Here is a 22,545-nt window from a genome sequence, read left to right as displayed (position 1 = left end):
TCTATTGCATAGGTGTCAAACTCCAGTCCTCAAGGGCCGGTATCCCGCAAGTTTTTGTTATCTCCATGCTCCAACACACCTGACCGAAATTGATAAATAGTTTGACAAGAAGCTGCAGGATCCATTTGATTTGAATTTGTTGGTAGAGGGAAACAACAAAAACTGCTGGATATCGGCCCTTCAGGACTGGAGTTTGACACCCCTGCTCTATCGGAATGAAACCATTGTGCTTCTTTAAATCCCTTGTTGTCTCTAAATGAATGAGTCTCTATCAGGGCTGGATTAAAAGTGCACAGGCCCCTGGGCCCAGAGTGTTCCAGGGGCACCCTTCCCCACCGCAAAAGTGTGAAAATTGTGAATGATACACTGTGAAACAACATTTCTAACATCTCTCAGCCAGTAGTACCAACAGCAACGCACTAAACATTGTGGTGTAACTATCTGGCTTTTATATACATTTTGTTTCATGTCCAAACGGCTGGTGTTTTCCCTACGTGGGCCCCTGGGCTCGTGCCCATACGGCCCACTGGATAATCTGGCATTGGTCTCTATAAGTAATTTTACTTTAACAGAAAAATACCAGCTTCTTCTGGTTTATGGGGTATGTGTGTGTTATGAGGTGTGTGTGAGGATAAAGAAAGGAGTGTGTGAATGGGGGTTGAGTAGGGGTGTGTATAGGGGGAGCTTGTGATGGGGGGTGTGTTATGAGTGTTATGTGTGTGGGTGTGGTCGGTGGGGAGTACCCAGGGAGCGCAGCCGGTGCACTGGGGTGCGGCCTGGCTGCCGCTCGGTGGCGGTCTGGGGGTCGTGGCCCTCTGTTGCTGTAGGCTGGGCTCACTGCCTGTGGGGGTGGAGGGTCGCCTACGGGCTCTCGGGGCCACAGGGCCCACGCTCTGTTTGCCCTGGGCAGCCGGTGCCTGGTGGGGTCGGTCCTTGCCTGTCCGTGCCAGCTGGGGCCTGTTCCCCCTGATTGTGGGGGACTCTGGCTGAGCCCCACCGCTACCACCTCCTGGGTGCGTGCATAGCTGGCTCCCGAGTGGGGCGGTTGGTGTCTGAGCTTGGGGTTGCTGTCAGTTGCCCGGGTCTCGGGGGGTCCTCGTGGTCTGCCTCTTGCCTTTGTGTGGGCTGTGTCACGCTGGCATGATCACTCTTCTCTGAACACGTTCCACTCTGTATGTTCTGCATGTGACACAGTCACTGAGTCATCCTTCTGGTTTATTCACTAACCGCAGCTAGTTTTCTTTACGTGCATCTGATTTATATTAACTTGTTAGTATCTGTTGCTTCTGACAGTTGATAGCCTAGGCCCCTGCAGGGGTAATATTAATCTAAGGTTGGCTGTATGTGTATGTGTATGTATATTGTATATGTGTTCATACAGGCAAGTGCGTATATGTGTATATATATATGCATATGTATGTTTTTTCCTCTCTTTTGATCTCTCTCTCTTTCATTTTCTCTATGAGGTGTTTTCTCTTCTTTCTCTTCCTCTTTCTGTCTCCTCTATCCTCTTCGGTCCGGTCTAGCTTTGCAAAATCTGCTATACAAACAATAATGCGAAATAAATAGAGAAATAAAATACGAATTCAGAAAGTCAAGGGGATCATTGACTGTTACTGTGAACAATTTTAATTAGGTGTTATGCTGATCAGTGTAAGTCTAAGGTAATTAAGCATTATTTAAAGTTTTGGTCTGTTGGATTTTCTTATTTAAAGTAAAACATTTAATATTCTCTATTTCTGGACATATGGACAATTCTTTTTACTTGTACTATAGTGTATTATACAGCAGTTTCAAATTTTTATAAACTTAAGATGTTTCATTTTATCTGCAGCCTGTTTTGCTCATAAAGTGTAAAAGACGCTGGTATCTCAGGAGACCATGTAAAGGGTTCGGAATCTCTTCTTCACAGTTTGATAAAGTAGAGGCCCCCAAAAAGCATCTTGCCTAGTGCCCCCACAAAGCTAGAAAAGGCCCTGATTATATCTATAAAGTTCCCCTTGGTAAAGTAAATTTGCTCAGCAGAAAACAGCATCCAGACCATTATTCTGCTTGCTTAAAGGCTGGACAAGACACAGACACACACACACACATAAAAGAAGAAAGTAATTTAAAAAATGAATTTCTTCCGAAAGACCTACAAAATCATATTTGATGTCAAATTACCAATATTTGATCTCAAACAAATACAATCTAGCATCTAGGAAGAAAAACATAAATTAATTTGAGGCTCAGAAATAGCCCACAATGTTTCATATTTTATTTATAAATTATGTTTTGTTTTTAGTCAGCATTTTACAGATGATAAAGAAAACATTATGAAAACATTATACACATTGTCTCCCAATAGGAGAAAATATAAAGGCTTGAAGTTCCACCTAACGTTTCAGATTTACATAATGGTACCATTAACTCATTTTATTTTTTATCCAAAACCATAAAAAACATCCAAAGTAATCAGATTATGTGGTTTAGCTGTCGTATTTGGGTGTAAAATGTGTTGAAATCGACCCAGAGGCAGACGATGCTCATCAGTAGGATCTAACAGAAACAGAAGGCTCCCTCTCATTTCCATATCTCACTAAACCTAAATCATCATCGTCATCATCATCATACACCTGTGGAAAACAAGACCTCATACAATGTTTATCATTCCTTACCAAACCAGGAGCACATACTGGTTCTACTAAACTGTGAACAATTTATATAACATATTCATCATCAGCCAAAGTTTCTGATGAAATGCCAATTTACTGTTAATATGTCATAAAACAATGAAAGCTGTGACGAGTCGTACTGAATGGTGTCGTTGCAGCTTTTGTCCAGTAGATGTAGCTCTGACTCCCTTCACCACTGTCTTCTCAGGAACATCCAGGGAAATGACACTTTAGACCCAGTCCTACACCCCACTAAAGGTGAGATGCTTCATAAGTGACTTTTAGAGCCAGAGCCTCATTCCCACAAACCCCAAACAGATTTATTGCTAACAACACATCACCAGACACTCATGGATATCCTGACTTCACAGAGCCGTTGTGGTGGAGTGAGGAGGACCTTGTGCTCCTACATATGGTCGTAACATGATGCCTGATCAGAGTTGTCCTTAATATTTATGGGAAATAAACAACTTTATCTCAAACAAAGTAATTTTACATTGACAGAAGAGTTTATCTCCCAGGAAAGCATTTTAATGACAATTATTATCTCAGAGTAGGACAAACTTTAACAATGAGGATGTTTTGTCTATAGACCAACCATTCAGGCACTTACAAGCACACATGCGTTCATAGAAGTAAATTAAGAGCACATCTCTCAGTCTCTCCTGGAATCAGCTCGAGCTGAAGAAGACTTTAATTGTGTTGTTGTAAATTTTGTTGGCTAGTTCCAGTGGATCCTCCTCTCTTGCAGCTGCCATCACCTCAATAACTTGTCTGGAAAAGACAAACAGTGACATTTATTTATTTAGAAGCTAATAAAACTGAGTTCCTTTTGGATTTTTAAAAATGATCAAGAGGTTTAAAAAGCTTTTTCTTCTTGAATTGTCTTACAAGTTACTTACATGATGTGACAAGGCTCATTCCTGTCCTTGAGGCAGTGTCCTGATTCCCATTTCTTCTTCGTGGGAAATGTTGTTTTAACATGCTTGGAGCCTGCGTGGGTGTTCTTCACACCACACCAAGGAGCATCTGGAGGAAACATGATGGTAAAAATAAATTAAAAGTGACATAAAACTTTGATAAAAGTAACATTTTTCTTTATTTCTTTAATACTTGTTCTGCTCAGCAACGTAGCAAGCAGAATGGTGATCTGACTCCTGTGCTGGGCGGGACAAATAAAACCAAGAGGAGCTTTATGATATAGATGTTTACGGATATAGGTAAAAATCAACAATATGAATGCTTAATCTAAAGAACAACAACAAAAGATAAATAAATACAAATAAAAAGGCTTTCTAGCAAAATAATGAAATTCTGGTTGGCCATTTTTGTTCTCATCTTGCCACAAGTAATAAAAAAAACATTTTAAGAACAAACCACAGCCTCTGCTCTGCGTTGAAGGACAGAAAGCATTAAAACATGTAAAAAAAAATTATACAAAAACTGTTACACAAAAAAGAAAAACAGATCTTGTGGAGGTGGTACAGCTTCAATAAGAATATCAACATATGATTTACACAATAGCTGATGATATTGAAGCCTCAGGAATATTTGTATTCAATTATTACCATCATTTTCTTACTCGATCACCGAGCTGCATGCCGACAAATATCTCACAATCAATTTTATTTTACTAACCTGTTTCTATCATGAGCCTCTCACTGGGGATAGTCTTCATTGCTTCAATATTGGCCTCTGTTTTTAGAGAGCTGAAAAGTTTAAATGTTTTAAAAAGTGTCTTGTGATGCTACAACAAAGCAGTGACTCTGAGTCCGAGGTGCCAAAAGTCGGTTCTCGAGGGCCGCTGTCCTGTAGGCTTTCAATATATCCCTGCTCCAACACACCTGGCTTCCAATAAATGAATCCAACAGCCAATGAAGTTCTGCACAACAGCTGATAAGTTTGAGTTAGGATTGTTGGAAAACCTGCAGGATTGTGGCCTCTGAGGACCGGAGCTGGACACTCTCAGTCGAAGAGATACTGGGATGATTGCTAAATACAGAATAATAAAACTTTTAAAAAATAACGTAAGTAATAAAGGAAGAAACACACATTTTTTTCCCAGTATTCCAATTTGGGGAAAAAAAATTCCAGTTAGTATTTTTTTTTTAATTCATCACACACATCTAACATATTAAGGGTTCATTCATTAACATACAAGCATCTATTAAGCACAAATTCTCGATTGTTTCCAACTATTTGTCAAAAAATAATATCTGTTCAATATTAATTATGTTTAATGAGATTATTTTTCAAATATTCTCACCATCCATTCATTCCAATATAAAGATCCAGATCAATGAGAGCAGCAGCGTCTTCTGCCAACCCATCAAATGAGTGGACCTGAAGGAGAAAATTACACACCATCACCTGGATTTCCATCTTGTTTCCTCATTCACTCACACACTAACGTTTCCAGTCTTAGAGCGATGTTGTATAAAAGCTTTCTAAATGAATGATCAGATTTTTAGAGTTAATTTTATTGTGATGAAGATTCAACACAGCTATAAAACAGAAGCAGTTTTACCTTTTCTAATATATTATATGCTTCTCAGATCCCACAATACAATAAAACACACCAAGTAAAATTTAAGTAACTATGGGAAACTTTAATGAAGAAATAAATTGTTGTAAGAAAAATTATTAAAAACCTCTCTTTTGGAACTTCTCTTTTGTCTTGAATTACCCTTTTAAATAAGCATTATAACTACAAAATCCCCCCCCAACACCACCACAAAAGAAAAGAGAAAAAAAGTAATTTTCCTCACCACTCCTCCGACACATCGGTCTCTGTTTCTCTTCATAATGTCTGTGAAAACAAAGAGAGACGTGTACGTTTGTTTATACTGCAAGTAAAAACTACATCAGTGGTTCCCAACCTGGGGTCCTGGACCCCCCAAAGTGTCTCAGAAGCTTTGGCTGTAAACTTAAAATAAAGGCCACGTCCACAGAGACAGATTGAGGTGAACCTGCTTAACTTTTACACCATTCAGAAGTTTTGTTCTCATTATACTGCTGTTTTAGGACCCAGAAAACACTAAGTTCTAAAACCAAAATGAATAGATGGCGACTCATCAAAATCTGAAGAATCCCTTACATGCACATATTAATAAAAAACTATGCATTTTCCAAAATACAGCATTTTACCTTCACAGACATAAACAATGATACTTTCTTGTGTATTAGTGATAGTTTGAATGTATTTAATTTTTTTATAGAATTTTATAAAACATTTATAAAATATATAATCATAGTTGTACTATGTAAATATTTTATAAAATATAGCTGGATCATTTTCTTTTCCTATTTATCCCAAAATCAAACTTGGACAATTACAATATGTGCATATTTGTTAATTTATGTTATATATCTATTTATCCTGCAGTGAGTGGTAATGTATCGGATGACTCACTTACATCCACGAAAATGGTTCATTTAAAAATAAACTTTCCTCATTCATAAATAAGCATGGAAAAAAATTTAAATAAGTGTCCTCTATAATAACCACCATGCATGAAAGGGTTAAAGCAATATATTACAACATACAGTATATTCATGGTAAAAAAAAAATGTTTTTAAAAAAGGCCATTATAAGGCCACATGTTGTGCATCTAATTCATTTTGGTCCATGTGCCGTTTGGTTTAGTGATGTCAGTAAGCTGTGGGATCTGTGGGAGCTATGGTAGCACAGTAGTACATGTCTTTCCTGATCACCCTATTTTTTCTGCATTATTTCATTCATTGCACATGTTTGGAAAAGTTGCAGTACAGATGATTCTTCGATAGTTTTTTTTTTTTTTTTAAAGGCTATATTCAATTAGTTTAATATATTATTAATATATTAATAATGAGAAACTAGCTCATGGCTATTCAACTCGGTCGCTCGAGGGCCACAGCCCTGCAGGTTTTCAATGTACCTCTGCTTCAACACACCTGACCCAATATAAATGGATTTAATAGCCAGTCAAGTTCTGCATAACAACTCATTAATTTGAGTCAGGTGTGGTGTTGCAGGGATATGTTGAAAACCTGCAGGGCTGCGGCCCTTGTGGTTCCAAAATACGTAGCTCTAAGCTAGAAAATAAAAAGCATAAAGCTCTCAGTGCACTGCAGGGGGTCTACAGCTATAAGGAGGTTGCATGAAGGGGGTCTTCAAGGGAAACAGGTTGGGAACCAGATGATGTGTTTATCGTGCAAACTGACCGATGAACTCCTGATGGGAGTTTCTGCAGTGGAGGAACATGGGCAGCTTGGTCTCCTCGGCCAGATCGAACTGCTTCTCAAAGTACCTGCAGCAGCGCAGACACAGCGAAGAGATGCATGAGAGCAGTGAAAGAATGATGCTCACCAAAAATGCTGAAAACAGGATAAAACATTAAAATGCTGTATTTATTTGTAACAATTGATAATCCTCATCAATCATTAAGTAGTTCCAGATCCTTCATTGTGAAGATTTGAAGCTTTTTCTAATTTATTTTATAACAGATTTATTACCATTGGATTGCAGGTTATCAGTCTCATGAATCAATGCATATGAAAAAGTTACTGTCACCCTTAAGAGTTTGTGAGGGATGTCTGTTTATTTTACCACTAAATGATAAAAATAAACTTAACTGGAAAAGAAAAAGGATTTTCTGATTTTCAGCAGTTAAAAACACCAGAAAGGAGCTTTGGGAAGTACATCAGAGTCCAAACACTTGACGCAATCAAACATCTCATCTGCATTTACATGAACATTCATGAACATGTGTTTTTTCACTTGTTTTGGCAAAAAAAACAATAGGAAATGTCTAGAAAATTAGATCCAGAGTTCTCTATTCTCACATACAGAAAACTACACTACATCTTCTGTTAGACGTGTTTTTACACATGTGATTAATCAGGAGTTACACCTGAGTTGAGAGCACGGGAGGAAGGGAAAACACATCTAATACGCTGCAGGTGGAACAGGTTTTTTGCATGCAGCACATAGAGATTACTGAATGCTTTTTAGCTGACATGTTACCACAATCTGGACGTATTTGCAGTATTGATAAGCGAGTGAAAAGTAGTTAACAGGCAAAAACAGTAACGACTGAAGTAGCATCTTTTATTAACATGCACTATTGCCAGCTTTAGGAAAATCACCTACTAAACAGGGCAGAGATAATACAACAGAGCCTGGTTGTTTGAAAGTTGCAATACAGAGATAATACGTGTTATAGCATACAGCAATGCGGTTATTTTCTCCAGATTCAGATGTCTTAAATACAATTTCCCCCTTAATATACTAGAAGATTTTGCTTCAGTTAAAGAAATAAGGAGAAAAATAAACCAAGATTTATAAGTTTAAGCTTAAACTTCTCAGTCATTTATGTATGTACCTCAAGCCATCACACCTAGAGTGATGTACAAGAATTAAAAGCTGATTATGGATTGTTATAGCAGCAGTGAAATGGATTAAATTAATATTCCTATAACATTTAATCAACTGAGAAAAAGTCAGCTTTGCAGAGCTTTACAGTAAGAGTTTTTTTTTTCATGATTTTGCTATCCAGCTGGTATTTTTATTTTATTCTTACACACATCATATTTATGCATTCTCAGCTGGTGAACATACGGAGGCATTTATCAGATAAAAAGCCATTTATTTATGTAAATATTTATACATGCAAAGCTAAACCAGTTTGTTGCAGGAGCGGGCTGGAGTACTAAAACAGAGACATGCAAACTTACTTTAGCTGAGTGTCTTTAGGACAAAATTCCAACCTGTCAAAATCTGTAAACAAGAAAGAGAAGACGACGCATCATCACCACTTTACATGTTTAACTGTCAATAAAGGTTTAACTCAAATGTCAATCACTGCACAAAAGCAACTATTTTGTGTGAACACACCTAGTCCACACTCTCCAATGGCCACCACCTTTCCTTTGTGCGCTGATGCCAGTTCCCTCAGGCCTGAAAAGTACTGGGATTCTCCATTCTGCTCAAATTCACCGCAGCGGGTGGGATGGCAGCCCACCGTGCAGTAGAACTCATCTGTAATAAAGAACTTGCATATGAAAAGTGGTAAAAGTCCAATACAGTTGTGCTCATATGTATTCATCCCCTTTCATTAAAGAAAAGGCTGAATTTACAACAGTCACTCAAATGACTGGAGACTTAAAAAAAAAGGAACAATAACTAAAAATTTGCAAAAATATAATTTAGTAATTTAAGACACTGTTTTTTCATTTAACTGAGTTGAAGGAAGAAAAAAAAAAACAACAACAAACAAATTGGTCCTGGACAAATTAGAGCACTTTTCTGTTGAACAGTGGGACAAAATACCTGTCAACAGGTGCAGAAGTCTGACTGAGAGGAACAGAAAACACCTGACTGGAGCGGAAACATTAAAGGATTGTTCAACTAAATATTAGTTTATGACTGATGTAATATGTAATAAATTATCTTATTTGCTTTAAAAAATATTTCTATTGCATCAGAATTAGTAAATAATGTAATGATTTTCAGAAAATTTTTATTTATTATTACTTTAGTCAATTTCAGCTTATTTTAAAGGCAGCAGTTTTTTCCTTCTTTAATGAAAGGGGATGAATAAATATGAGCACAACTGTATTTATGAAAATTGTTACAAAGGTTTTGTTTGTTAAAAATTAAACTAATCAAAAGACAATTTAAAAAAAAAAAAAAAAGACCTCACTCTTATCTCAAGGCAACTATACTGCAGATCAACTGCAAATAACTGCATTGCACTCTGCTGCACATCACATGTTATTATCATTACCTCTGGTCTGAGCTAGTTTGAGGGCCTCCTTGCTGTCTTCAAGGCTCCCTCCTGTGATCATAAACTGCAGCAAAGCAACAAATGAGAAAACACCCCAAATAACATTTTTATACAAGCATGACAGCAAATCTTAAAGCACAATGCTAAGCTCAGTATGCTAAAGTGTTCAGACTAATGATGTATGCATGTGCATCTTAAGCAGGTGTAACAGCTATAATGATCCTTGGCATGAAAACATTTTAATTTCTAACCTACTGATAGCAGATTAAAAATGAGAGGACCTTATATGTTATTAAAAAAAAAAAGAAAAATTTCAACTAAAGCTTGTTATAATCCAACAGATCAATATTATCATCCTTACAGCCAGGAAAGTCTTTGTAGCGACAACTACAGGTAAATAAATACACATGCATGTTGAACATGAAACATACCTTTTCAACACCTGTTTTCAGAGCTCTGTCGATGATCTGGTCGAAGTCATCTGCATGAAATACAATAACTCAGACCAGCTGAATCTCAACGGCCAAAGATGCAGAATAACAGTGAAAGAACTGCTTACCATCATGCTTCTGCTTTCCTCTATAGAGTCCTCTGAACATGGGATCTGTCAGGTTCACACCGATATCTGGAGAGGGAAAAATTAGCAACAATATTTCACCGGGAGTCACAGACTGATTTTGTGATTCAGTGTTGTGACGTTAGTAAATCCTGTTGGGTAGTTTTTCCTAAAGTAGTTGTTATTAAAACCGCCTTTATTACACAATTTAAACAGCTACTTACAATGTAGTGTACAAGTACAACCCAATGCATGTCTGTTGACTGGAACTGCAGGTACATACCTCATAAATATAGTTCTTTGTCTTAGAAAAAAAAAAAACCAGGAAATAACATGGTGGTGATTACAAACATACTTAACGTATATTTATATTGTGGTGATAATTCTTATAAATTTTTTATTCATTTGTCCGTAATCCATTATTCCCTGAATAGTTTTTCCAAATAAAAACCAAAGCAGCACAAAACACAAAGGCAAACAAACACAGAGGACACAAAATAAAGTTAGGAAGAAGAATGTGAAATGACCTTTCACTCATATAAATACCTTATGAAAAAAATGTAATGTTTATTTTATACGGCTTTTTAAATGACTGGCTGTTTGAAAAATAAAAATACATAATCAATATGATATGTATCCTGATAATATATCCTAGAAATTTGTACTTAATGTTAAATTTTTATGTCTCTCATGCTGCAGCAACAAATATATTCTATAAATTCAGATATTTACAGATACAGCACAATCAATAAGTGTTAATGTTTGAAGTATAAAAGTATCCAGTTTATGATAATGTCTTTTTTTTAGACTGTGGTAGGCGAATATCTTCAAAGTATAATTTCATGAACTCATCTACTCTTTTATGAGAGAAAAATACCAAAAAATGTTTTCCAAAACAAGCTCTTGTTTTAACAAAGACTGTTCTCATGAGTATTTGTTCTGTTTTATTTCAGTTTATTATATTGTAATTAATATAACCCTTCATACCCTACAATGTATGGTCTTTTTGGGTGTTAATAAATTATAATATTTGGGTCTTATTTTATTAAATAATATGCAATTAAATTAAATGCAGAGAAAATTGCAAATCTTTACCTAAGAAAGGCTGGAATTAACGGCATAGCTTTCATGCCTTTACAAATTACTTCATGTTTGGACACCAGCTTGTCTTCTTGATGAAGAGTAATACACATTCAGTATATCTGCACAGCTGTCTGCCTGTGTTTTCAGTTTTAGCATGGCTAATTCCTTAGCTCTAATAGTAGCTAAACATACAAGCTGATCTTTTTACAACAAGCAAACGCATGAAGTAACAATCGGTATGTTCTCTCTTCTTATATTTAATCATGTCATGAAACTAAAAAAAAAAAAAAAAAAAATCTTACCAATGAATCTGTGCTTTGCCATAGTTGCAATACTTCTAAAAAAGAACCACACTTGAGCCTTCATCAATCCCATAATGCCCCATTACCGTAATGACTGAAGCACAAAGAACCATAACCACATAAAAAACACGTTGGTTTGTCTTTGCACCGTTTTCCAACGTTAAATAAAAAAAAAAAAAAAAAAAAATTAAGTTAAATGAACAAATGGAAGTCATGTTCAGATTCTAAGACTTGTAATTAGAGTTTTACCGGAAATATAAAAGTCATACCTGCGCGTTATTTAGGAATTTATGGTATTCGCGTCTAAACGCCACAATATCCCAGAATCCTCGGCTGCTCGGTGAGAAGGTGACAGGGGACGGTGAAAATGGCCTCTGCCTATCTTACTCACCAACAGAAAGTGCTGCGGCTTTACAAGAAATCGTTAAGACACATCGAGTCATGGTGCATATTTAGGTAAGGATGGTTTTATTTAAGAATAGTCCTGTGTAGAAAACTGGATGTGGTAAAGCTTAGATGCTACACTGCTAGGCTAACTGGTAAGCTAAGTGCTAGCCACCGTTAGCCAGGTCACCCATTCATTAAGTCTGTCACTAAAAATGTTGTTTTCCCTATTATTTTATTATTCTCATGGAATAATTCCCTCAACTTTCTCATGTCATCATTTATTCTAGCGGCTGCTTTGCATGTCATTTAGTTAATCGGCCGATGTTTACATGGCGCCACCTAGTTTCCTTTTTATTAAATGTTATCCACAGTAAAGGGAAACAACAGAAACTAGTTCTGTGGAAATGAACTTTAAATATCTAATTTTAGATTACTTTTACAAGTGCAGACAGCTAAAACATGCATTAGTCTAAAAATAAAGTTTGTAAAAAAAAACAAAACAAAACACTATCAAGTTTATTTTGGTCTTTCATACTGTTGTGCTCATATTTATTCATACCCTTTCAATAAAGAAGGGGAAAAAAAAAGCATCTGCATGTAAAATAAGCTGAAATTGACTAAAGTAATAAGAAATAAAAATTTTATGAAAATCATTACATTATTTTCTAATTCTGGTGCAATAGAAATATATATTTTCTAAAGCAAATAAGATAATTTATTACATAATACATCAGTCATAACAAATATTTAGTTGAACAATCCTTTAATGTTTCCTCTACAGTCAGGTGTTTTCTGTTCCTTTCAGTCAGACTTCTGCACCTGTTGACAGGTATTTTGTCCCACTGTTCAACAGAAAAGTGCTCTAATTTGTCCAGGACCAATTTGTTTGTTGTTGTTTTTTTTTTCTTCCTTCAACTCAGTTAAATGAAAAAACAGTGTCTTATATTACTAAATTATATTTTTGCAAATTTTTAGTTATTGTTCCTTTTTTTTTAAGTCTCCAGTCATTTGAGTGACTGTTGTAAATTCAGCCTTTTCTTTAATGAAAGGGGATGAATACATATGAGCACAACTGTATTGGACTTTTACCACTTTTCATATGCAAGTTCTTTATTACAGATGAGTTCTACTCCAGTTATTTAACATTACTGTTGACAAAAACACAAATATAGTCAGTCAGTGATTACCCTGAAAATGGTTTAACCTTGACCAGCATTCATTTTTATGATTTTAAACATTATAACAAATATTTTGATTATCTAATTGTACTGTTGTATTTAGCTCCTGACATTTGTCTGTAACTTGACATTAGTTAGAGTAAAACTAAACTGTTCTGTTGTTTCATGTCATAGAGATAAATACCGTTTCTATGCCTGCATTCTGCGGGCGCGCTTTGACGAGAACAAGAATGAAAAAGACATGGTGAAGGCTACCATGATGCTGAAAGCAGGAGAAGAGGAGTTTTGGTCCAACCAGCATCCTCAGCCTTACATTTTCCCTGACTCTCCTGGAGGAACCTCCTATGAAAGATATGAATGCTACAAGGTGATGCAGGGCGGCATTTAAATGATTTAGGAACAGTTAATATCGACAAAGGAACCTTATATGATAATGCTCATCGTCCTCATGCTACATAAGACAAATGATCTGAGCTCCACTTTGTCCTTGTAGGTTCCAGAGTGGGTGCTGGACCATTGGCACCCCTCAGAGAAGGCCATGTATCCTGACTACTTCTCTAAGAGGGAGCAGTGGAAGAAACTGAGAATGCAGAGCTGGGAGAAAGAGGTGAGCAGGGCTGTATTTGACATCTGCCAGAAGTGTCCAAATTCAGTCCCTGAAGGCCACAGTCTTGTGAGTTTTTGCTGTATACTTTTTCCAGCACACGTGGCTTGCAATAGATAGATCTAGCAGCCTGTGAAGGTTTGCACAATGTCTGATTAATTTGAGTCAGGTGTGTTGGAGCAGGGATGCATGGATAACCTGCAAGACTTTGACCCTTGATGACTGGTGCGAGACACCCCTTACATATGAGTCACAGTTTTAGGTGCTTTTCTGTAACCATGTTTCTATCCTAAAGACAGAAAAAGCATTATTAATATCTTTTAACACAAACAACAAGATTCTGTGAAAGCAATATTTGTCCTTTGTGCAGATATTTGAAGTTTTTAAGCTGACTCCCTGTTTTCACCCACCTGGCTGGGCTGATCATCAGATTATTGCAAAGTTGAAGTTTTATTCTTCAGCTGAAAAAGAAACAGGGTCTGGGCTTTTACAGTTCACCATGGCTGAAACAAGTTAGGGTTTCCGTTATTGACATGCAGTATTAAAATGCCACCTGTCTACATTTTTGCAGCACTTACTAGTAATGGGGAATAATTTTACCAGTGAAATCAACCAGATGGCAGCTGAGTTTAATGGTTGGGATATAAAGCAATCAGATCTTTGCCTTTTCATGAGGCCAAAATGGACATTAAACATATTAAATTTTCTTTAGGCTTCCCAAATAGTGTGAGAGATTTCTATGTGTATATATACAGAGTAAGAAGTACGATAAGTCACAACAGTTAAGAGGAATATGGACGGCCTTGTTCAGGTTAAAAAAGACATTAATCCAGAGGAGTGGTATTTGGAAGCAGTTTTAACACTGCAAGAAAAATGTGACTTCATAGTTGTGTTTATGTAAAACATAACTAAGTCAAAAAATGATTTGAAATATTACACTTTGCTTTCCTTTTTGCTTAATCCCATTTGGGATAAATTAATTTTACGATCATATTAATATCCAGGGTTTTCACACACACTTAAAAAGTCTCAGATTCATTTGTTTAAAATAAAAACCTCAATTTTCCTTTAAAGGGGTTTCATTTATCTTTGAAAAGTCTCAAGTCTTATGTAATTTCTTTGTTTTATTCAATGTCAAGACACAAGCCCTTCTTATTTTTGGAGGATGAATAAAGTCATCTTAGTCTTATGGCTTTTATCAGCTATTACTAAGTTACAGAAAATTGTATAGAAATTTTTGTGATATAAGTTAGCACAAGTCTATTATTAGTTTTAGTCTCTTAAAATAGTTTTTTCCAATTTAAAGCTGCTTATTATCTTATAAGCGAAGATAGCACATTGTAACTTTAGTTGCACCTGTTAAATCTACATTACAAATGTTATTGTATGTGGTGTTTGTGGCAATATCTCTTACTGTCCAGTTGGTGTTAAATTTACCTGCGTGGCATTAAAGTAAATAAGATTACTTGCCTTAACCTATAGAAGTTCTGATGTTTTTGTCGTCTTAAAAAGCCACTTATATTGTGGTGTTGGTGATAAAAATGTTTAAAGTCATAAAGAAATAGATAAAATTACCTGTTGGACACCAGAACTGAACTTGGTCTCTGTTCTTGTCTGTCTGCTTCCAGGTTGCTCAGCTGGAGGCCGAGACTCCTGCTGGAGGGCCCAGGACCGAAGCCCTCCCTCCTGCCCGCAAGGAGGGCGAACTCCCCCCTCTGTGGTGGCAGTATGTCACCCGCCCCAGGGAGCGCCCCACATAAATCCCTCATCTGCGGTCAGTCTATCCTGTAATCTGAGAGGAATTTATCCCATCCACGAAAAGCAGCACCAAGACAGGCTGACCTCTTTTTACCACCTTGTCTGAGTTGTTTCTGAAGGAGTTCAACTGTGCAGGAAGAACAACGAAGAATCCATCAAAGCTTAATTTGTTGACTCTTCAGTCATCTGATTTAGGTTGCAGGGACAGAGAAGACCTGTAGATGTTCCATGTAATATCTGTAATAGTTCCAATAAATTGTGTGATAAATGATCCGTCTATGTGTATTATGTCCAAAGCAGACTACAGTTTCTGGTTATATTTACCTGTGGTTTATATTTGTTTGCAGCTATTTAATTGATAATTAATGTAAATAATTCCCTTTAAATAATGCAGAGAACAAATATCAAAGGTCATTGAAAGAAAAATTTAGTATATAATTTAAAACTGTTTCTACTGGTATTTAGTAACTTTACTATCATAATTTATGTTTTTATTATCTAGGAACATGCCATTTATATCTGCTTGCCACATACATGGAATCTGCAATATTCGAGCCACCCTTTTTACTACGGTGTCTGAATGGACAAAAACCTGTGTGGAGTGTGGGAGGGGCAAAAGCAACATTTGGTATAATAGTCACTTTAAAACAGGGGTGTCCAGCTCAGGCCCTCGAGGGCCACATCATGCAGCTTTTCCATGTATCCCTGCTCCAACACACCTGACTCAAATTAATGTGCCATTAAGCAGAACTACATTGGTTGCTGAATGCACTTAATTTATGCAAGGTGTGTTGGAGTAAAAGATTCAGCAAAAACCTGCAGGACAGCAGCCCTCGAGGACCGACTTTGGACACCCCTGTTTTAAAAGCACGTACAAAAAGACACATAACTTTTAAGTTATTTGTAGTGCAGTCATTTTTGCACCTGAGGCTACTGGATCCACTCAGATAAAAAATGTTTGTGTCTGGAAGAGTTTTTACCTCTGATGGCTACCGTTCATTCACACAGGTACTTAGCAGTTCAAATCGTTTATAGTTTTATACTTTTATACTATATTACTTATATATCTCCTTTTAACCTTTCCAACTATAGTTAACTAGCTTTCTAGCTAACTATGCAACACTTTTTATGACTCTTCGTCATGCTTTTAAACTGCTGAAGACAAAGTGAATCTCCAAGTGGCTCAATAATAAGGATTTATTAAGAAATAACAAAAGTTAACTCCCTGTGGTTTGTAGGAAAAGTCATGTATAAAAGGAAAAATAAAGCATATAGGGGCACTATTTTTAGGCAGTAAAATAATATAATAGGTGTAATGGTACTTTGGCAGCTCGTTTTGGAAGCTGCTAGCTGAGCTTCAACTTGATGCATAACAACGATGCTTTATCACTATGGTGACAGGCGTGGCCGGAAGTTTCGTGGCCGTATCATCATGGTGACCGACTTCAGAGAGTAAAAGTCTGAATCCTTCCAGGAGAACCACACAATGCCATCGGGCCCCAACAAGTTGTTAGCTTTCAGAGAGTAGCGGCCACCCTGGAGGAAACAAAGATTTAGTATTTTATATTTCTGCAGCTCAATGTCCTTTATAATTTTCTATTTGATGTTTCTGTTTAAATTCACAAATATCCAATTCCTATTTCATAAAATTCACATTGCACAATGTTTTCAAACATAATTTTAATTTGCAGCGTTTCTACTCGTACTGCAGGACTCACCTTGTGGTAAACTCCATTGAGGTTGGCATAGAAACACTGGTGAAACCACCAGCCTGCATGACTGATCTCGGCACAGATGTTCCCTGTGTCTGGCGTGCTGAAACCATGTTTGTTGTGGTACCAACCGAACGAATCCTCCACCGTTCCACTGAAACCAGACACGTGAAGCCGATAGTCATTCTCCTCATTATCTATCCTGCAGGAAGAAGAAGACAAACCACCGTTTTTTTTAATTTTTTTTATGTACTTTAAAAGTCATATTTGTTCATTTTATTTCATGTTCAGTTCATCACTGTTTTAACATTAACAAAAAGGCAAAGATAGAAGATAAATCTTGTGTAATCTGTAATTTGAGTTGACTTAACCCCCACCCTAATGAGGTCACCACACACTGCAACAATTATATCAAAACATCTGTCTTGTATATCTTTAGATACATTTAATTATCTTGCAAACGGTTATATATGTATTTATATTCATTTATGAAACACTGTTAGGCTAATTTTGAACGGATGTAGACAAAAATAAACTTGCAATATGATTTTTCTTGTGGAATTAAATTTATAGCAAATTGGTATTTCATACAGTGGTTGTAAACTCTGTTCCAAGCAGATTATAAAACTGGATCTGTAGGAGCCATTTTTTAAGTATTTGTAAATTGTTTGTGCACTTGGTCAGCAGTTATCGTTTTTGCAACACAGTACCCCTTGTAAAATATTTTTTCCAGGTAAGTACCCCCTAACCACTGCAAAGTGTTTTTGGTTACAAAATCACATGAAATACAGCACTTTGTCATTTTTGTTTAGTTTATTAAACTTTAACTGCACATCTCTACTATGCTTTATTCAGGACTCTATTGTTTGCGTTGTCAAGGCGACAGTGACTGATAGAAATAATTTGGCTTGTAACTGGTGGGGTTCAATTCATGTCAGAATGTGGGATTTTGGGATTATTATTATTTAAGGGTATTTTAAAGAAAACATAAAAAGATACATGTTTTCAAAAAACTTCACGTACCCCCTGAAATGCCTTGAAGTACCCCCATTTGAGAAACAGTGCACTAGATGGTAGCACTGTACATTCAGTCATATATAGAACCGTTTAGTTTGATTAAGGGTTGCAGGGGAACTGGAGCCTATCAGCAGTCTTTGGGCAAGAGGCAGGGTACACCCTGGACTGGTCACCAGTCTATCGCAGGGCTCACTGTACATTCATAGTCACTATATATCACCTTTCTCCAGGTGACAGGTGTTACTTGTAGGAAATGTTTGTTCTGTTAATGTCATGTTTATTAATTCCTTACACCAGTTGCTATAATAAGGAATGAACATGGTATGGTAAATATAGTGCAATTGTCATTATACTGCTAACAGTTTTATACACTTCAAAATACAGGTGGTGGGCAATAAAAAGTAAAACGGCTAAATATCTGGACTTTGCATTGGGCGCAATAACCTCAGCGGTTACACGTCAGTTAGGGATTCATGCAAACATCATTTCAGACGATTAAGCCTAAGTTTAGCACCTTTACAGGATCTTCAGAACAGAACATGTGTTACAGAAATAATACTCTAAATGGATTCAATCAACATATCACTCTGTTACATCTCAATATGTATCAACAAACAAATTGTGCAAACATACAGTTATAATTAGTTGTGAACATAATTCATTGCATTTTTTCATTTTTGGATCCTGTTTGGATTAATATAGAAAAACAAAAAAGAGGTAGAATACTAAAGACGTTTAGCTATGTCTGTAAGTAAAGAAAGATGAATCAGAGTAATTTTTTACATGATTCACAGTAAATCTTGTACAAACTCAAATATGAAATAGGAATATTTGTATAATTTTATTCAGCTGGATTAAAAGTAATGCAGCCAGTTGGCAAATGGTCCCCTGATTCCACTTTCCGGATTTGATGAGCATTTTTTTTTCTTATAGAAAAGTAGAGTCAGACATCGAAGACTAATTGAATCACTACATCTACCACAAATGGATTCTTGCCATTACCAACCTTGAAAGGCTGTTTTAGACAGAGATCTTTTTCTATGTGCGCACTAAAGCCTGGAATGAGATCCTGCAGTACATCAGGAATATACCCTCACAAAAATGTTTTAAAAAGACATTTGTTTGCCATCTGTCAGACAGTTATAAGTGCAACCATTAAGGTTGCTTCAAAGTCCCCTTAAAATTATTATCAGTTCGCATGTCTGGAAGATTGTATTGTGTTGTTGTGATTACTGTGTTTTGGGTGTTCTACAGAGTTGGAACCTGGTGGAAAACATTTTAATACTGAGTCAGGCCTGATTGATTTTAATCTTTTTCTGCTAAAAATCAAAATGAAATAAAATAAATAATAATTACATAAATGAATATACAACAAAACATTTATTGTTGTCAATGATAAGTTATGTTTTTTGGAAAAGGTCAAAGAATTTTATTTTGTTAAGAATTTTTTTCTTTTTTTTTCTTTTTTCTTTCTTTTTTTACACAATATCCGATGTGATAAAAGAGGTCATTTTATAAAAAAACAAAAAAAAACCCAACTCATTGAGTCCAGGCCTTTGTAGATAGTAGAAGCTACAAATGCTAACTAGCTTTTAAACTTTCAGAAACGCTTTTTTTTTTTTTTTTAGCCAGTTGCTAAACTGTGGGCGTTGCAATAGCAACATGTCATCTCTCCTTGCGTGTGCACGCCAGATCTTGTAAACAGAACAGCATGACCTCTATGGGGAAAGCTGGGTACCTCCACTGGCCGTCACAGCATGCACTGCAAAACAGCCTAAAAGGATCAAAACTGAGGAAGAGAAGACAGACTTGAAGAGCAAAAGTGACAAAACAAGGAATAAAACTTGTGTAAATCTCTGTACCCAGACCACTTCCTCGGCTACTGGTTCTTTCTCTGGTGGTGTGACCTCGTCGACCTCAGTGTCTATACCGTATATAATACATAATGATGTTGACACTATAATGTGATTCAGCCACGTTAGCATTTAGTTTGCAGTTAAACTTTATATAAAAAAAACACAACACAAACTGCTTTACATCACAACATCACTTTCAATTTTGGCAGCCAGTTAGATATTTTATTAGGTTGGGATTTAAATTTGTTATGTAGCCTATAAATCATGACACATCATAATCACGCATCTGTGTACAAAACATTTTTAGTTAGGCTATTACGGTCAACTGATACAGCTTATAAAAGAAATGGCTTGTAAAGCTGTGATTTGCACTGGGGATTTATGTAAAAAATGTAATTTACCTGAGATGAAGCCATTTACCCAAAAAGGTGAATTCACTGGTAGACGCGAGTTTCCTCTAGAAAACTGTGCACTTGAGATATGCACTTTAGCACACACATGTTAAGTGGGAGGAGAGCATAGTTAGGGGCGGAGCTTAAAACTTAAACTAAACTGTTTTCCTGGCTAATGGTTTAAAACTGTACAGAATCAGGTATAGCTACTTTAAGGCAACACTAAACTGAAGACTTTCTCCAATAGTACTAACAAAGGCTAATCCTGATTCTGAATTCCTCCTGTCTCTTCTCTGAGCTCTCTCCAGCCAGTAAAAGTCAGTCTAAATATTGACACTTGCTTTCCTTGTTTTCCTCACTTCTTCCCTCCAGTAATGTCCTGCATTTACTTTGCAGAGTCACCCTTGTTGAAAATGGCTGAACTTGTACACAGATACCAGTAAAACCAGGAATAACGCAAACAACACTCTCCAAGAGCATCATTATCTTACTACTGCTGATATTTGTTTCCAACATCTAACCACAGTCTCTCTGTGTACCTAAAGGACTGGTAGAGAGCATGTCTGTGGACGTGGCTCCAATCCTGCAGATCGATGCGCAGGCTATAGTGGCCCTGGTTGGACAGAAGGTGGAGGTTTTGGTTGCCCAGCCAGTGTTCACCACGGGCTTCGCCAAAGCCATTACGATACTCCAACCAACCTCGGTTAAAGCTTACAGAGCCATCACGCCGCCTCTGAAACACCGTCCAGCCCCCACCTGGTGCACACACAAGTACACATGGATATATTTCAAGTTATTCTCTTTGTAAGACTACACAGATGTATGGAGGACTGACTAATCCAATACTTAGGTATATTGGTAAAATCAAGTAGTTTAATGGATCACTGGTTTAACAAAAGTTTAGTATTAAGATTTCAAAAAGCTTAACATTTATTTTTTCCTCATTTTTTTTTTCCCATTTAAGGATTATGGTGACAAAATCTTCATGACATGACATCGCCCCTCAACCCTGTTCTTTCCTCACCCTCTGTGTCCATGTCACAGTAGACTGGCAGGATGGTGCCAGGAAACATAATGATGGTGTAAACACCGGAATGCCGAACACCATTGTGATATAGAGATGCACAGTCCGATGGGCAAAAAGACAGGTAGTGGCCACCTGAAAGGGTGGAAAAGAGAGGTTATTAAAGGTGCAGCGGGTAATAAAATGAAAAGTTAATGACAGTAAAATTTTTGTTCCCATCCAATCACGTAACTATAATAAGTGTTATGCTTTTACTCAGAATGAGCTTCTTATATCTATTTGCTGTGGGTCTGTAGAAATGGAAGCTGCCATATTTGTACCATTTTTTTTTTTTTTTACTATGTTGTCTCTAAATGGACAAACTTTGTGAAAGGAGAACGTTCCGTACATACCATACCACACTAACTTTATTTATGAAACACTTTAAAACAACCACAGCTGAAACTAAGGCCTACACACAAATAGAATCAATGAAAAATGGACAGATAAGGGGCCTCTCTGATGTGTAAGGGGATTATTCCACAACTGTGGACCATCAACAGCTAAGGCCCTGTCCTCTCTGAGCTGCCTCCTGGACCTCAGGAACAGCTGATCAGCTGGCCTCAGGGACCAAGAGGACGAAAAGGGATGAAGAAGCTCAGAGAGGTAAAGTGGGGCAAGGCAGTCATTTAGACCAGGGATACCCGAGCCAGGTCCTTAAGAACCAGTGTCCTGCAGGTTTTCCCAGTGTCCCTGCTACACCACACTTGTTTCAAACCAATTTGTATTTAGCAGGCATGTGCAGAGGTTGTCGGAGTCTGACTCAGGTGTGTTCCAGCAGGAACACTTGGAAAACCTGCAGGACACCAGTCCTCGAGGACCAGGGTTGGGGATCTCTGATTTAGACACTTAAAAACAAATGTAAGAAGTAAAAAAAAAAAAGATTAAAAAACGCAATTGATACTCAAAAAGTGTCAAATCTGATACTTTGACTGGTGGATATTGAGGTACCAAATCAAAGTATAAATATGTCCATCACTAGCTCCAACACAACTGACTCTAATTAAATGATTGTAACACCTTATACAGTTCTGGACAGTGACTCATTAAACGTTACATTGACAACCTGGAGGACTACAGGTTATTGCTGTATATGGCAGTATTTTTAAATTAAAAAATAAGTATGGTTTTTAATTCATTATTGAATTATGTGTATGAAAATGAGATTATTCGCAGGATTTTTTGCTATAGATCACAATGTAAGATTTAAAGT

General features: G+C 36.8%; 3 protein-coding genes across 3 annotated transcripts in view; 1 reads left to right on the top strand and 2 right to left on the bottom strand.

Moving 5' to 3' along the window:
* Positions 1-2,521: 2,521 nt before the first annotated feature.
* On the bottom strand, positions 2,522-11,439 carry tatdn1 (TatD DNase domain containing 1). The gene is made up of 12 exons (XM_079259197.1): positions 11,366-11,439; positions 9,984-10,049; positions 9,856-9,905; positions 9,425-9,488; positions 8,533-8,676; positions 8,373-8,415; positions 6,861-6,946; positions 5,426-5,466; positions 4,924-5,000; positions 4,296-4,366; positions 3,560-3,686; positions 2,522-3,431 (listed from the first exon to the last, which is right to left on the bottom strand). Exons 1-12 carry the CDS (start codon positions 11,436-11,438, stop codon positions 3,329-3,331), a joined length of 945 nt encoding a protein of 314 aa, XP_079115323.1. The 5' UTR covers position 11,439; the 3' UTR covers positions 2,522-3,328.
* A 244-nt stretch (positions 11,440-11,683) lies between these two features.
* On the top strand, positions 11,684-15,560 carry ndufb9 (NADH:ubiquinone oxidoreductase subunit B9). The gene is made up of 4 exons (XM_079258457.1): positions 11,684-11,821; positions 13,105-13,297; positions 13,424-13,537; positions 15,163-15,560. The coding sequence occupies exons 1-4, from the start codon at positions 11,733-11,735 to the stop codon at positions 15,292-15,294; spliced, it is 528 nt and encodes a 175-aa protein (XP_079114583.1). The 5' UTR covers positions 11,684-11,732; the 3' UTR covers positions 15,295-15,560.
* A 1,121-nt stretch (positions 15,561-16,681) lies between these two features.
* Positions 16,682-22,545, bottom strand: part of LOC306770439 (angiopoietin-2-like) — a gene marked incomplete at both ends in the record, with an annotated part of 11,212 nt that continues 5,348 nt past the window's right edge. The window contains 4 exons of the mRNA XM_079259294.1: positions 16,682-16,828; positions 17,011-17,206; positions 20,809-21,025; positions 21,294-21,428. Of these exons, the coding sequence (XP_079115420.1) occupies positions 16,682-16,828; positions 17,011-17,206; positions 20,809-21,025; positions 21,294-21,428 (695 nt within the window). The remainder of the gene's footprint in view (positions 16,829-17,010; positions 17,207-20,808; positions 21,026-21,293; positions 21,429-22,545) is intronic.

Source organism: Telmatherina bonti (assembly GCF_933228915.1).
Source record: "Telmatherina bonti genome assembly, chromosome: 19".
NCBI classification, from domain to species: domain Eukaryota; kingdom Metazoa; phylum Chordata; class Actinopteri; order Atheriniformes; family Telmatherinidae; genus Telmatherina; species Telmatherina bonti.
Note: the sequence above shows the minus strand (reverse complement) of the source record. Positions and strands in the feature narration are given on the sequence as shown.

Coding starts and splice junctions, on each gene's coding strand:
- tatdn1 (XM_079259197.1), bottom strand. CDS start 11,438: ATGGGATTGATGAAGGCTCAAGTGTGGTTCTTTTTTAGAAGTATTGCA. Junction 8,416..8,532: donor CATTGGAGAGTGTGGACTAG/GTGTGTTCACAC, acceptor TCTTGTTTACAG/ATTTTGACAGGTTGGAATTT. Junction 5,467..6,860: donor CTCCCATCAGGAGTTCATCG/GTCAGTTTGCAC, acceptor TTGTTTTCACAG/ACATTATGAAGAGAAACAGA.
- ndufb9 (XM_079258457.1), top strand. CDS start 11,733: ATGGCCTCTGCCTATCTTACTCACCAACAGAAAGTGCTGCGGCTTTAC. Junction 11,822..13,104: donor GAGTCATGGTGCATATTTAG/GTAAGGATGGTT, acceptor TTCATGTCATAG/AGATAAATACCGTTTCTATG. Junction 13,298..13,423: donor AAAGATATGAATGCTACAAG/GTGATGCAGGGC, acceptor TTGTCCTTGTAG/GTTCCAGAGTGGGTGCTGGA.